The 14286-nt window shown below is 47.7% G+C and overlaps 5 protein-coding genes across 5 annotated transcripts; 3 read left to right on the forward strand and 2 right to left on the reverse strand.

Annotated features, from left to right (window-relative positions):
* Positions 1-754: 754 nt before the first annotated feature.
* On the reverse strand, positions 755-3240 carry VC83_01962 (uncharacterized protein). Its single transcript, XM_024465633.1, has 3 exons — positions 2692-3240; positions 2398-2645; positions 755-2346 (listed from the first exon to the last, which is right to left on the reverse strand). The coding sequence occupies exons 1-3, from the start codon at positions 2993-2995 to the stop codon at positions 799-801; spliced, it is 2100 nt and encodes a 699-aa protein (XP_024326543.1). The 5' UTR covers positions 2996-3240; the 3' UTR covers positions 755-798.
* Positions 3241-3638: 398 nt separating this feature from the next.
* Positions 3639-4426, reverse strand: VC83_01963 (uncharacterized protein; the record flags this gene model as incomplete). The annotated part of the gene is made up of 3 exons (XM_024465634.1): positions 3639-3776; positions 3840-4040; positions 4103-4426. The coding sequence occupies 3 exons, from the start codon at positions 4424-4426 to the stop codon at positions 3639-3641; spliced, it is 663 nt and encodes a 220-aa protein (XP_024326542.1).
* Positions 4427-6279: 1853 nt separating this feature from the next.
* Positions 6280-10276, forward strand: SSE1 (adenyl-nucleotide exchange factor sse1). Its single transcript, XM_024465635.1, has 5 exons — positions 6280-6859; positions 6912-7385; positions 7447-7478; positions 7548-9300; positions 9359-10276. The coding sequence occupies exons 2-5, from the start codon at positions 7311-7313 to the stop codon at positions 9632-9634; spliced, it is 2136 nt and encodes a 711-aa protein (XP_024326538.1). The 5' UTR covers positions 6280-6859; positions 6912-7310; the 3' UTR covers positions 9635-10276.
* Positions 10277-11056: 780 nt separating this feature from the next.
* On the forward strand, positions 11057-11808 carry VC83_01966 (uncharacterized protein; the record flags this gene model as incomplete). Its single annotated transcript, XM_024465636.1, has 2 exons — positions 11057-11059; positions 11230-11808. The coding sequence occupies 2 exons, from the start codon at positions 11057-11059 to the stop codon at positions 11806-11808; spliced, it is 582 nt and encodes a 193-aa protein (XP_024326540.1).
* A 1449-nt stretch (positions 11809-13257) lies between these two features.
* Positions 13258-14233, forward strand: VC83_01967 (uncharacterized protein; the record flags this gene model as incomplete). The annotated part of the gene is made up of 2 exons (XM_024465637.1): positions 13258-13628; positions 13882-14233. 2 exons carry the CDS (start codon positions 13258-13260, stop codon positions 14231-14233), a joined length of 723 nt encoding a protein of 240 aa, XP_024326539.1.
* Positions 14234-14286: the final 53 nt, after the last annotated feature.

The following is a 14286-nucleotide window of genomic DNA, read 5'->3' on the forward strand; positions in this document are numbered from 1 at the left end:
ACTCATCTTACATTCGTCGTATTAGAGTCAATATATCGGGAAATATCAGCAAGGCCTGCCAAAACAAGAAGGAATGCTCCGACTCGAGACTTGACTGCAGCATCTTTGTCCCACGTCAACTCACTCCCATGTTCAGATCCTTGTCCCACATCAACGCTCGTCCAGGTGCAGATCTTGTCACACCGTAACGCCGCTCAAGGATGAGAACATCTGTGGATCGCCTCGCGGAGCTATGTGAACAGCCGATTGTGCTCACCGTGCCGCTTCAGTACAACGTTCTGTGGGAATATTTTTTTCCCTGCGTGCGTATCCGATGCCAGCTACCTGTAGTCCCATTGTTTGCGATGCGATGCAACGCGACATACCTTGCCGGGAAGGAGGGACGCGCGGCGTCTTCGATCAGCTGCCCTTTTGGTCCATTTTGAAATCCGCGGAGCGAAGAGAATGGTCTTTCTAGGCTATGTAGGGATAAATAATGCATGAGGATCTGGAAGTAATGTCTATCTCAAAACAAACCTGGTGATATGCAGATGATGTCTGATACGATGGGGAAGATGAGATGGAGAGTGGCGGCCGAGTCTGACTGGATGACGAACCCCTGGCAGAATTTGGGCGAAACGAGATAAAGGGGTAAAATATGGATATCACGTGATATAGGTTACACTGCAAGCCAAATGAAATGTTATTTTTTCCATTGCCAACCATATTATAGGTGATCGAGGGTAATTATTTTATTAATAGCTAATATAAACTCCCACAGAAACGCATTATGATTCGTTCATTTGATTAGAACATACTTTAGCCATCCCGTGATTTTGTTGTCCCCCTCCACAGCTTCGGCAACCTAACACCCTGCCCCTTTTCGACATCTTTCTTTTCTTTAAGACTTAATTCTTTCCATTCTACTCCCGCAGAGGCAATCACAGCCAAGCTACTAACCACCAAAGCCCCAATAAATACCCTCCTACAAGCCCTGTTGTAAGACTCTTCCACCAGTCCCAGCAATTCAGTTACCCTCGCGGAATCACCCCTCGCAATTTCAACCACCACATCCCTGAGTTTCGCTGCCCCAGCCCTAATAATTATACTCGGATTGATATCCGGAAGTAACTCCAGTAGACTCCGTTCCAAATATGCGTGGAAGACGCAAGCCGAGACCGGGATGAGGATCGCACCACCGAGCACTTTGCTCCCTGACATTAGCGCCGTCCCGGTTGGTACGTCGGCATCTTGAAGGAAAACTTGGGCCAGTAAAAGGGGCTGCTGCCATCCGACGCCTTGGCCAATACCAAATAATGCGAGGTAACCGCACCAGTGGCTTAGTGGGGTGTTTGGTGTCAGCGTTGTGATTAGGCCGGCGCCTATAGAGGCGGTGACGGCTGAGAAAAGCATGAATGGGGGAAAACGGTTGACGTTGTTACTGAGCTGGCCCGCTATAAGCATTCCAAACGTTAATCCGAGGATGGTCGGGAGTGAATATAATCCCGAGGTCGTGGCGGACGTTCCACGGACGGCTTGGAAGTAGACGGAAACATAGAAAAAAACACTGAACATGGAGCCGCCCATCAAGAAGGAAGTAAGCGATCCAAAGGCAATGGAGCGCTGGGAGATAAGCCGCCTTGGTACGGTAGCATTATCGTTTTTGTAGTATTGGTAGGACACCCAGGCTGTGAGAGTCAGCCCAAATAGAATGAGAAGCGCAATGATCCTAGGAGATCCCCAGGGATAAACAGTGCCACCCCATTGCAGGGCCGTTATCAGGCACACTATCGAGGCAACAAAGATGGAAGTTCCAACTCCATCTAACTTTGCGAGCCTGACAGGAGTCGGCAGGGCTTGGAGGGCTGCATTTGCATTTGTTGGATGGAAGAAAAAAAAGATCCCGGCTCCGATAACTGTTCCCAGAGGAATATTTATATAAAAACAAAACCTCCAACTGACATGGTCCGTCAGAGCTCCTCCTATAAGTGGCCCGCAAACAGAGGCAATACCGTACATACTCCCGAGGAGCCCCATATACCGAGGGCGATGCCTAGGCGGGACACTGAATCCGATAATTATGTAACTTCCTGTAAAAATACCTGCAGACCCAATGCCAGCAACAGCTCTGCCGAGTATCAACGCTATGGAGGTTGACGCGGAGCCAGACACAATGTTTCCTGTTTCGAAAATGATGATGGCGCCGATGTACGCCCATTTCAAATTGAAGAAGGTATAGAAACGACCCCAGAGAAGCTGAAAAGCACATGTTGTGAGGAAGTACGCTGATCCGTACCAGCCAATGTCGTTGAGAGATTTGAACTCGCGGGTTATCGTAGGGATGGCAGTTACAATGATTGTTGTGTCCTAAAGCACTTTCTGAGATATATTCTTTCAAAGGGGTAATGATGTACCTACAAGGGCTAGTGCGAAGATAGCCATGCAGGCGCAGCAAACCAAAACTGCTAGTTTGAGCCCGGTGGGGAGATCTGGTGGCGATGGACTTCCTGTCACCTCAGAGTCTTCTGAACTGCACTTCTGTCCTGGAGTTCCCGAAGGGCCATTTCCTATTGTCTCTGACGCGGCAACAGCTGTTGGGTTTGAGGGAGTCACAGTGTCTACAAAAACTCCTGTCCGGATTAATGCTGGACGAGCCTCTTTTGGTTCTGTTTAAAGTTTAGTATTTCCCTTCAATTTCTGCGTCGGACCTACTCTGTATTTCAACAACACCACTGTCAAATATTTGGGAGCCATTGATATTGTCTGATACTTGGGCTCCCAGATCTGTGACAGAATTCTTTGACATAGTCACAACGTTCGGATATCGTTGTGTATTTTGTTCCAGTTGATTATAATGCTCCAGATCCAGGGATGTGGAGAGCATGTTGAGAGGCTGGCTGCCTTTCTCCAAACTGTGTAACTGTGCCATAAATATTTCGTGCTCTGTATTAAACTCTCGTCTTATGCCCCATATATTGAGGATTGGTCGTGGAAACGGATCGCTGGAGAGGCACATACTTTGCCTTTGGTCCAAGTTTACCTGGTCATTACTGCATTGAGAGCCTCAATAAGCCTCAATGTACCAAGATGTCTTCGGTCCCCGATTGACCTTCCTCTCAAACCCCAAGTATCTTGCTTTGTCGCACTCGTGCTGCACAGGTGTCTTCGCGGGAACTGTGCTAAAATAACCTATCGGAGCTTTGGATCCTCACAATAAAGGTACAGGCACCATAAATACGCTTAGGCGGCACCCGTACCACATCGGCAATAATCTTTGTAGGGGGAGTCTATAGGCAACTCAGTCACGTGGAAACCACCCAATGAAATAGGGGCAACCAGCCATAAGGCTGTGGAAGCACAGATGTGCTGTAAATATGAAACATAGGAATACAGATGGATTACAAAATAACATATGGAGTGCAGGTGCGTTACATGAGACATAGAAGCACATGGGCTATGAAATAAGACATTGGAGCACAGATGCGTTGTCAACACATGAGGAAGGTTTTAGTCTTATATGGTACCAACTGTAATTTTCAGCCAATAATACTTGGGACCCTGTCCGCATCCAACTTCCGAACTGAGTAATACTATTTGCTGCATATACTTCATTCCTGCACGAAGTCTCAGTGGTATCAATTTACAGCCCAGTCACAAGCCTATACACCACTGTCTATTTGGTCGACAGTGTTGAAAGCTGTGTATATATCCCACTCCACGCACGTCTGCGCCATGATAAATGGAATCTGAAACTGGTTGATCTCCTTGGGTCGCTCCAACAAGCTCACAGATAAACCCTAGCACTGCATCAGCATCTTCCCATATTTGTTTGGGACGCGACCGTGACGGGATTTACTCACCGAAGACAAGTGCCACGCAAGGTGGCAATGGAATAGCCAAACTCCCGGGTTGTCAAGATTGTATTGGAAGACAATGTGACCATTCGGGGCTAGATTCTGGGTATCTCTGCGTTGAGGGTTTTGGGGATTGACGACAGTTCCGTCCCACTGTTCAAGGCCGTCGTTCAAGATCCACATATCATGGCCATGAAGATGCATTGGCTCAACTGGTGTTAGCACGTGTACTTATCATGTTTCAAGCTCACCGGGTTCATCAGACTCACATGAGGAACAGTATTGTTATTCCACACATTTATGCGCACTGAAGAATTTGACCCAAGGTTGATGACATTCCATTGGGGGTCGTAAGGATATGAATAATTCTTCTCGTTGGCAAGTAGAAGGATTGGGTTGTTGTAGTTGGCTTGGAATGGCGATCCATTCATGTAGAAAAGATTATGACCGGTAGAATTGACCACCTGGTTTATTGTAATGTTGTAAGTTACTGAGGGTTCCGGTGGCGCTGAGGGATAGTATGGAACGGTCATGTTCAACGGGTCCTGGAGAGGCATTGCATTAGCTGGGATCTCTCGTTGCAGGAAATCCATACATTTCTACAGGTCCCATCGTCAACAATGGGTGTAGCTTCCGTTACCGGGATTGAATCTTCAGGAGCTTTATCATAAAGGATGATTGCTTTTCCTTCCGGTTGAAGTGCTCTTGCACAAGAATCTGCGTATTGGTTTGTTCGCATCCAGACCGCGTCAGTAGCGTTTCCTATCGGAGTGAATAAAACGTCTGATCTTTGTCCAATCTGGATAATTGTAAGCCTGTGTCCACATATATACGGTTTCAGCTTCCAGAAAATGACTCACCCCCAAAGTTACAATTGTGGTGCTATACGGATGAATAGCAACAAAGTCGTTTGCAACTATTGTCAAATTATGGCCGTCGATGCTGAAATGTTGCCAGCCACCAGCGGCGGTGTTGATGAGCCGCAATTTGTATGTCTTTCCGGGCGTCACCCTAAATTTCGAGTATGTGCTTTGAGAGCACGGCGTTCCGTCAGTAACTAAACTACAATCATAAGGCATTCTCCCATTGATTATGGTATTGTCCGAGAACTGCTCTTGCAGAGCAGTATCGTTGCTCATAACTACAGTTGTTAGCCAAAAGAACTCAGAGTAAACTTGTCGTCACATTAAGACGTACCGCCTTCGACAACAGTGTAGTAATCCTTGTGGTACCCTAGGAAACGTCAGTATTTCAAAGAGATATGGTTGTTGCAAATGATCGTCCATACAATCTTGAAGCATTATTGGCCCCAAATCTTCGTCATATTTGATATGCGATGGCCCATAAATGATTAATGCTCCTGTGAGGCCGGCAGAATATTGAGCGCTGTAGTGAGCATGGTACCAGGTTGTTCCATAGACGTCCGCCCTGAATCTATACCTACTCACTATCAGTTACAGATGTTATTTTATTGGGTATTCAAACCTACGTGAATGTGGCCCGTGGAGCAATAGGGCATTGTGTAATAGAAGGCACACCATCGTACCATGGCGTTTCCTTTTGAAATAATCCGTGCCAATGAAGGCTCGTGCCTTCTTCTGGTCCAGTTATTTCATTCTTCACTTTGACTAAAGTTGTATGTCAGCAAACAAATCGCAAAACGAAAGGTTGGGAGCACCTTCAATCCAGTCTCCCCAATTGGCCTCTATTGTTGGGGCTGGAAATTCTCCGTTAATAAGTATCACTTCTTTCTCATAACCATCAGGGGCCGCTTTTCCTCGTTTTATGGTGAAGTCATAATATCGTGTAACACCGGTGTTCGGCGCATCTTTTGGGTCTGTATTGTTCGCGGAACATAACTTCCAAGGGAATCCGTCTGGGAGAGGCTGCGCCCACCCTTATCAGTATTGCCGAGCATGGGAGGAAAAGGGGATATAAATCTCACGTTATTCGTCAGAAATGGAGGGAACAAGCTTGCTCCAAGCGTTCCAAGTAGCGAATCCCTAGATATCTCATATTAATATCAAAAAGGTGCTCCTTGGATCTATTATTCTCACCCAGGGAAAAAGGTCGCTATGCAGCAAGGTATGGACAGGGTGATAATGAATATCCAGTTTCGAATGAACGCCATATCCACGGGGAGGTAAGTATATAATTTACTACGGGGAGCCATCAATAAAATCGCTCCATGACAGCAAGGTTATAGGGTATTCATAGGGATGGATGTAATATACCGTATGGAAATATTGGACTAATAGGTATCTGTCGTCGAAAGCGCAGCGAATCGGAGTGTACCAGGGTGCACTTCTCAAATTCGAGCACCCGCCCGTTTAGGATAGGAAGGAAGGATTGACCAGCAATATTTTGACAAGGTCTGGGTGATATAATGCAACTCCGCGGGCTGTGTCCAACAATATAGAAATGGCAAGAATGTTTTCTTCAACAAGATAAGATAGAAATGGAAATTTGGTTTTGTTCAAGATAAGAATTGGAAGTCGGCTCTGTTCTCACATGTGCAGTGTATGTTCTCTGGGGCAGAGATGATAGTCACGTTGGCTCCCAGTAGTAGCGAACTTTATACTTTCACTTACAGCTGATTTCATGTCGATAGAAGATGTGTCCTGAGTCACGACATTCGTATGTTTTGCACGTTTGCGTTGGCAATGTTGGCAATGTAACGAATGTGTTGCTATTCTGACCACCATTTTCTCCGACCTGGCCACCAATACGGACGGGTTGACGACCAACGAGAGACAAAGTACGCTCCGTACTTTCTGTACGTCTGTAAAAGCCAAGAAAACGACGGACGGGTGGTGAGGGGTTGCCCTCAGTGTCCCTCAGTGGTCCTACCACCCCCACCACAAGCCAAAAATTGCGAGGGCTTATCGATAGCGGCCTGAAGGATATGGCTTCGCCACACCACAACGCTACTCGAGTACTTGTAACAGGATGACGACGTGTCAGTCAAGGCAGAGACGGCAGAGATTTTTCAAAATTCGTCCGAAACAAAATAGCATAGCGTACCAGTAGGTGAGAAAAAGAATTTATTTCCACAAATAGCATTTAATAACAGTGTAGATATTCATGACGTAGGGTTATTATTTCCCCAACGATCGCCAAGACTGTGGGTCGAAATGCGTAGAAGTAGAGAGTCGGTTCAGGAATCGTCCATCCGAGCTAAACCCAGGTTGTCGCGGCTCAAAAAGTTCGAGATTCCCATACACAAAGCTAAAGAGGGCTGCGAAAACGAAATAACTCGTCGCCTCCTTCAAACAACTTGAAACAACGTGACGATCTCCAATTGTTCAATTGCCTCCGGATTTGCAAAGGTCCTTTCAAGAAAATCTCTTCGGACCTAGAATTCCCACACGCTACTGTCGATAAGCCTCGAGCCAATATTGTGTGTGGCTTGTTCACCCCCTCACCTCCCCTCACCTTCACCTTCACTTTCACAAAACATAAACAAAACAGATCAAGATGTCTGTCGTCGGTGTTGATTTTGGCACCCTGAACACGGTTATTGCTGTCGCAAGAAACCGTGGTGTGGATGTGGTATGTTTCCGCGCAACTCTGACATAATATTGTGTTTGTTCACTTACTGATCGCTTTATAGATTACCAATGAGGTTTCTAACCGTGCCACTCCGTAAGTTCCCCCTACAGTCACTCCCACAGACAAGACGGTATCAAAGAGGCTAACAGATTCACTTCACAGTTCCCTCGTCGGTTTTGGACCAAAAGCGAGATACCTCGGCGAGGCCGCGAAGACACAAGAGATCTCCAACTTAAAAAACACAGTCGGGTCGCTGAAGCGCCTGGCTGGTCGTGCTCTGTCCGACCCCGATGTCGCAAAGGAGCAGAACCACATCTCCGCACCCCTCGTCGACATCAATGGCCAGGTCGGAGCGGAGGTGACGTACCTCGGCAAGAAGGAGCAGTTCACCGCTACCCAGCTTATCTCGATGTTCTTGGGCAGAGTCAAGGCTACCGCCGCCGCTGAGCTCAAGCTCCCCGTCAAGGAGATTGTCATGAGTGTGCCAGCATGGTTCACCGACGTCCAGCGCAGATGCTTGATGGATGCCGCTGAGATTGCCGGCCTCCAGCTCCTCCGTCTCATGAACGACACCACCGCAGCCGCGCTTGGCTGGGGTATTACGAAGCTCGACCTCCCCACCGCAGACGAGAAGCCAAGGCGTGTCGCATTCGTCGATATCGGCCACAGTGATTACACTTGCTCCATTGTCGAGTTCCGCAAGGGCGAGTTAACCGTCAAGGGTACCGCATACGACCGCGACTTCGGTGGACGCGACTTCGACACGGCCCTCGTTGACCACTTCGCGGCCGAGTTCAAGGAGAAGTACAAGATTGACATCAAGACCAACCCCAAGGCTATGGTCAGAGTTGCGGCTGGTGCCGAGAAACTGAAGAAGATTCTCTCCGCCAACCAGCAGGCGCCCCTCAACATCGAGTCTCTGATGAACGATGTTGATGTCCAGTCTGTGCTCAAGCGTGAGGAGTTGGAGGCACTTGTTGAGCCACTTCTCAAGCGTGCCTACCTTCCTCTCGAGGAGGCCCTCGCACAGGCCAAGCTGAAGGTTGAGGACATCGATACCATCGAGGTCGTTGGCGGTTGCACTCGTGTCCCCGCACTGAAGGAGCGCATCCAGAACTTCTTCGGCAAGCAATTATCCTTCACCATCAACCAGGATGAGGGTGTTGCCAGAGGTTGCGCTTTCAGCTGCGCCATCCTGTCGCCCGTTTTCCGTGTCCGCGACTTCACCATCCACGACATTGTCCCATACCCAATTGAGTTCAACTGGGAGAAGTCTGAGGACATCCCAGATGAGGACACCTCTCTGACCGTCTTCAACAAGGGCAACGTTATGCCATCGACAAAGATCCTCACATTCTACCGCAAGCAAAACTTCGACATCGAGGCGAGGTACGCTAAGCCAGAGGACCTCCCCGGAGCCGTTAAGCCATGGATCGGACGCTTCTCTGTCAAGAACGTCAAGGCTGATTCCAAGGATGATTTTATGATCTGCAAGCTTAAGGCACGTATTAACCTCCACGGTATCCTCAACGTCGAGCAAGGATACTTCGTCGAGGATGTCGAGGTCGAGGAGCCAATCCCAGAGGACAAGGACGAGAAGAAGGATGCCGATGCCATGGACACCGACGGTGAGCCCAAGGCACCCAAGATGCGCAAGGTTAAGAAGCAGGTCCGCAAGGGCGATCTGCCAATTTCTGCCGGTACCGCATCATTAGACCCAGAGACCAAGGCCCTGGCTGCGGAGAGGGAGAACAACATGTTCATGGAGGACAAGCTTGTCGCGGATACCGATGAGAAGAAGAACGAGCTCGAGACTTACATCTACGAGATGAGAAACAACATCGATGACAGGTATGCCGAGTTCGCCAGCGATGCTGAGAAGGAGAAGTTAAAGGCGAGACTCGAGCAGGTCGAGGTATGTCTATATCACCCCCCATCATGTTTCAAGAAAACTATACTAACTACTACTCCAGGACTGGCTCTACGATGAGGGCGAGGACACCACCAAGGCCGTCTACATCGCCAAGTACGACGACATCCGCTCCCTCGCTGGCCCAATCGCCCAGCGCTACTTCGACAAGCTCGAGGAGGAGAGGCAAGTTGCCCAGGCCAAGCTGGACGCTGAGCTTGCGGCCAAGCGCGAGGCTTCCGAGGCGGCCAAGAAGACCGAGAAGCCCGCGGAGGAGCCGGTCAGCAAGGAGGAGGATATGACTGATGCCGACACGCCCGCCGTTGAGGATGTCGAGTAAACGTTTTAATTCACGGTTTCTCTCACGATGCGATGACGGTTGGCTCCACGAAATAGGGAGGCTGCGTAAAGGTTGACATGATCTGGAAAGAAAAGGGTCTTAGACTTTCTGATAGCCGTTTGCAACCATGGATGTTCAGACTTTTAGATGGAAATGAAACCCGGATATACTTTATTCTGTGTCATGACTTTTTGTCTGTTCAGCGTGTCGATTTTTTTTTGTGACGGGTGTTGGGAGGATGATAATGAAGTTATAGACGATTAGATAGAACTCTTTCCGGTTTTGGGATCCTTCGCATTTTTCGTCCATTGACTTTCCAAGTGAATTAGACTGATAGTAAAAACGAATTGGAAATGAAAAATATTGTTCCAATAACTGTAGGATAAAAAGGCAAAAAATATATCTGAGCATGAGCACGAGCTTCTGGCTATATGTGTGCCAACCACCGGCTTTCAATTCTATTCAGCTAAACAGCCGAAGAAGGAATAAAAAAAGGCAAAAAAATATATCTGAGCATGAGCTCAGAGAGGCAATTCTCTCTGACGGGGAGTCGAACCCCGGTCTCCCGCGCTTTGTCACATGACAAGCGGAAATCATGACCGTTAGACCATCAAAGACTTTGAACAGGAAACCCCTAACGGGTTACAAGAACTGGTGCTGCTTTTCGTCAGTTTTTCCGGAGCTAGTAACCGAAAAGTTGATGCCTGGCTTCGGGGTCCGGTTTTATCATTGTCCGATTCCTGAGCCCAGTTTCTCGTTGGCACAAAAGACTGTTTTTAGAATTATGCGCAACACGGCTTCTTGCTTTCCGTCCTGTGTGTGTGGTCATCAGCCCGTCCAACACGGTTTCCTGCTTCCCGTCCTCTGTCGGGTGGCCATAGCCCCTGCGCTCGGAAATGATGTATTTGTGAGCGCTTACGGAGCACAAACAATTGGCCAGCTGAGGCTGACCTCTGCACTTCTCCACTTGTGGCGGCCTAAGAGCCCATAAAAAACGCGAAACGGTTGGTCGATACTCAAATCTGCCTGGGGCCTGTCGAAAGGCCGCATCCTTTGTCTGGGATCACGACAACAGCTTCGTGGAAACGTGGGATGGTTGGCTGATTTCCCAATCCTGCCTCGGGCTTTTCCAAAGGCCGCATCCTGTGTCTTGATCACGACGACAGCTTCATGGAAACGGGGGACGGTTGGTCGATTGTGATGTCTGCCTCAGGCCTCTTGAACGGCCGCATCCTGAGTCTTTGATCACGACAGCGGCTTCCTGGAAACGGGGGATGGTTGGTCGATATCCCAAATCTGCCTCGGGCCTCTCAAAAGGCCGGATCCTGTATCTTCGATTACGACAGCGGCCAACGCAACCTAAGAGGCGCGAAAACTGTTGACTGGTTCCCTAAATACTGTCGTGCCATCCATCGACTCAGCATGGTCTCCCCCTAAGTTCCCCAAACAACTTCATCAGGTTTACCGCGATTATACTGGTAGATTTTCCAGATTTGTTTAGACCATCAATTGGTCTCCACATATCAAACTCCACGTCTAGCGGGGAATCAGTTGGAGGATCAGCTAATTCACGGGTTTGCGCATCTCATGCAAAGAGGTCACGGCCAGCTCTGCAGAAGCAGAGAAAGCGACCGCCTTTGCGAGAACGAATTGTGCACCGACCTGGTAGGCATTCGACATATTCAGAAGACGACGACGAACTGTTGATACAGCTGAAAGAGGATGACAAATTGCCCTGGGATGAAATTGCAGAGTACTTCCCGGAAAGGACCAAAGGGACGTTGCAAGTGCACTACTGCACAAAGCTGAAGAACCGCTCGCAGACGTCTAAGTACAAGAAACGCAAGGTAACGAACTCAGCTAAAGAAAGCGGGGTGAGATATCCATCCAGGTTCTCAATGGACCTGCTTGATCCACAGCTTCAAGATGCACTTCCTTCCACATCAATTCTACCAGCAACTACCGACTCGGCCGAGGATGCCCACGGAAGCATACTGTCAACTACACCAGGAAACATAGAAAGCACGGAGGTTCAGCCGCTTCGTAGCAGCCAAGGAGTAATCGTTGGTTCTCAAACCACCGCCTGGAGGCGGTTGGCGAAAGCGAACTGGGACGCGAAAGCGATTGTGGGACACTTCGGGAGCGGACTCACGACGCGACACGACCGACCATGAACATGACCGACAACGAGCACAACTACAACCACAACTATGCCGGTAGTTGAAGTAAATAAAAATGAAGCTCTTTTAAATGCCATTGAATTTTTAAATGAAAACCCAACAGAGAAGAGTGCTACAGTAGCACGGATGTACAGAGTAAACCCAAGTACGCTCCGGACTATACGACTACGACAACGACGCGCATCACCACAACGCACCGCTGTGCCACGCGGAGGCCAGAACAGAGTACTGTCTGATGTACAAGTTACAGCTATACAAAGATACATCCAACGCTCGTACGAAAATGGGTACGGTGCAACTAAGCCTATGGTGTTCAGTGCCATCTGCCAACTACGTGCAGCAGAAACTCCAACACGTGCACCACCATCACAACGGTGGTTCCAGACATGGATTAAGACACAACAACACAACTTCCATACAATAAAAACCCGGCCAATTGAAGCAGCACGGGTTGCATCTCATGAAGTATCAGCTATTAAAGAATGGTTTTATGAATTTAAAGATGTGTGTAATCAACTAGATATTACTGCAGGTGATATCTACAACTTTGATGAAGTTGGATTCCGTGTAGGAATGAGCACCGGTGAACATGTGTTGGTACCATCTGCAGTAAAGGAGGTAAGTTGTTTCTACTTATCTTACTTTATATTATTCTAATATTTATAGCTTTATATACAAGCTCCAGAGAACAGACAAAGTCTTACAGTTATAGAGACAATTTCAGCTGCTGGCATTGCACTTCCACCGTTCCTTATTATACAAGGAAAATTACACATGGAAAGTTGGTACCATGACAATCTACACGGTGATGAGAAAGTTGCAGTATCCGATTCCGGATATACAAACTCTGAGCTTGCAATGGAATATCTACAGCATTTTATTCAACATACACCGTCTATAAGAACGAAATTGTTAATAATGGACTCTCATGTCTCACATGAAGTTCCAGAGTTTATAATACTTGCACATCAACACAATATACACTTACATGTGTTTCCGTCTCATCTTACGCATATTCTACAACCGCTAGATGTTACTGTGTTTGCACAATATAAACATTGGCACCGACGTGCAATTCAACAAGCAATCCGGAATTTTGATACAGATTATAATGTTATATCTTTCTTTAGAGACTTGTCTACTATCCGTAAGCAGACATTTACAAAGGGTAACTGTATCAAGTCTTTTAGAGATGCAGGTATTTGGCCACCTAACTATGAAAAGATTCAAGAGAAGGTTGCTATATATGCAAAACCAGAAGTTTTAGAAACACCACAACGCGCATTTCAAGCAAGTTATGATCTTTCAACATGGAGTCAAACATTTGATAAGATCCTTAGTTCACCGTCACGGCAAAAGTGGGCATCTTCTTATACTGAAATCCAAACTCAGTTAACAGAGGCTGAGCTGTTCCAGTCAGAGCTTGTACAAATTACTACTATTATGACTGAGCAACGACAGCGGAAGGTTAGAAGTCGGAAATCTATTCAAAAAGGCGGTGCTATTACAGTTGAACATGCACGGCAAAGGATTTATGAGAAGAAGGTAAAGGAGCAACTTTTAGAAGAAGCACGGGAGAAAAGAGAGAGAACACGCATGGTGAACGTTGAGCGTAAGATGCAGCTCCGTGCTGGCATCGATGCACGGAAGGCAGAACGTACACGGAAAAAGGACCTACATGAATTTCATAAAAGTAACCCAGACACGGAGCCACCAATTGGCTTACATACAGAAATCATTGACCCGGACGTTACACAGAAGAAACGTGAGGAGGAGGAGGAGGCGGACCAACTGTTAGCCATCGAGGAGAGTGGGTACGTGAACTTTGCAGGCTTGGACTACGACATGATTCACGATGCAAGTGACGGTGGCTGTGATGATCAATCACTGCCTGACAATATTGATCCAAATCTTTTTTAATTATTTAATTCTATAACTTATATATATTTACAGCATTGTTACGTTGTCAGTCGTGTTCATGGTCGGTCGTGTCGCGTCGTGAGTCCGCTCCCGAAGTGTCCCACAATCGCTTTCGCGTCCCAGTTCGCTTTCGCCAACCGCCTCCAGGCGGTGGTTTGAGAACCAACGATTAGAAAGCAATCAAACCATCGACGCCACGGAAGGGAGGTGGGAGGTTGAAGCGCTACTTGCCAAGTCAAAAGTAGGCAACGTGATTTGGTACCTCGTGAAGTGGGCAGGCTTCCGGGATGAGGATAATACGTGGCAGAAACGGGACGACATCAGCTCAGATCTCATCAATGACTTTGAGGCGATACGTGTGCAATTACTTAAGAAGCGAGAACAGAAAGGAAAGATTGAATATTTCGCTAAGTGGAAGGGCCGTCCAGCGGGTGAGAATTCTTGGGAGAAGGAAGCTACAATAAGCCGTGAAGGAATCTTAGAGTTTGAGGCAAAATGAGGAGGCAACCATTGTAACGTCCGTCCATACATAGCGAGAAGCCCACTGTGTCG

This window comes from Pseudogymnoascus destructans (genome assembly GCF_001641265.1).
Source record: "Pseudogymnoascus destructans isolate 20631-21 unplaced genomic scaffold scaffold_4, whole genome shotgun sequence".
Classification (NCBI taxonomy): Eukaryota; Fungi; Ascomycota; class Leotiomycetes; order Thelebolales; family Thelebolaceae; genus Pseudogymnoascus; species Pseudogymnoascus destructans.

Coding starts and splice junctions, on each gene's coding strand:
- SSE1 (XM_024465635.1), top strand. CDS start 7,311: ATGTCTGTCGTCGGTGTTGATTTTGGCACCCTGAACACGGTTATTGCT. Junction 7,479..7,547: donor GTTTCTAACCGTGCCACTCC/GTAAGTTCCCCC, acceptor TTCACTTCACAG/TTCCCTCGTCGGTTTTGGAC. Junction 9,301..9,358: donor CGAGACTCGAGCAGGTCGAG/GTATGTCTATAT, acceptor CTACTACTCCAG/GACTGGCTCTACGATGAGGG.
- VC83_01962 (XM_024465633.1), bottom strand. CDS start 2,995: ATGTGCCTCTCCAGCGATCCGTTTCCACGACCAATCCTCAATATATGG. Junction 2,646..2,691: donor TGGTGTTGTTGAAATACAGA/GTAGGTCCGACG, acceptor AACTTTAAACAG/AACCAAAAGAGGCTCGTCCA. Junction 2,347..2,397: donor CTATCTTCGCACTAGCCCTT/GTAGGTACATCA, acceptor AAAGTGCTTTAG/GACACAACAATCATTGTAAC.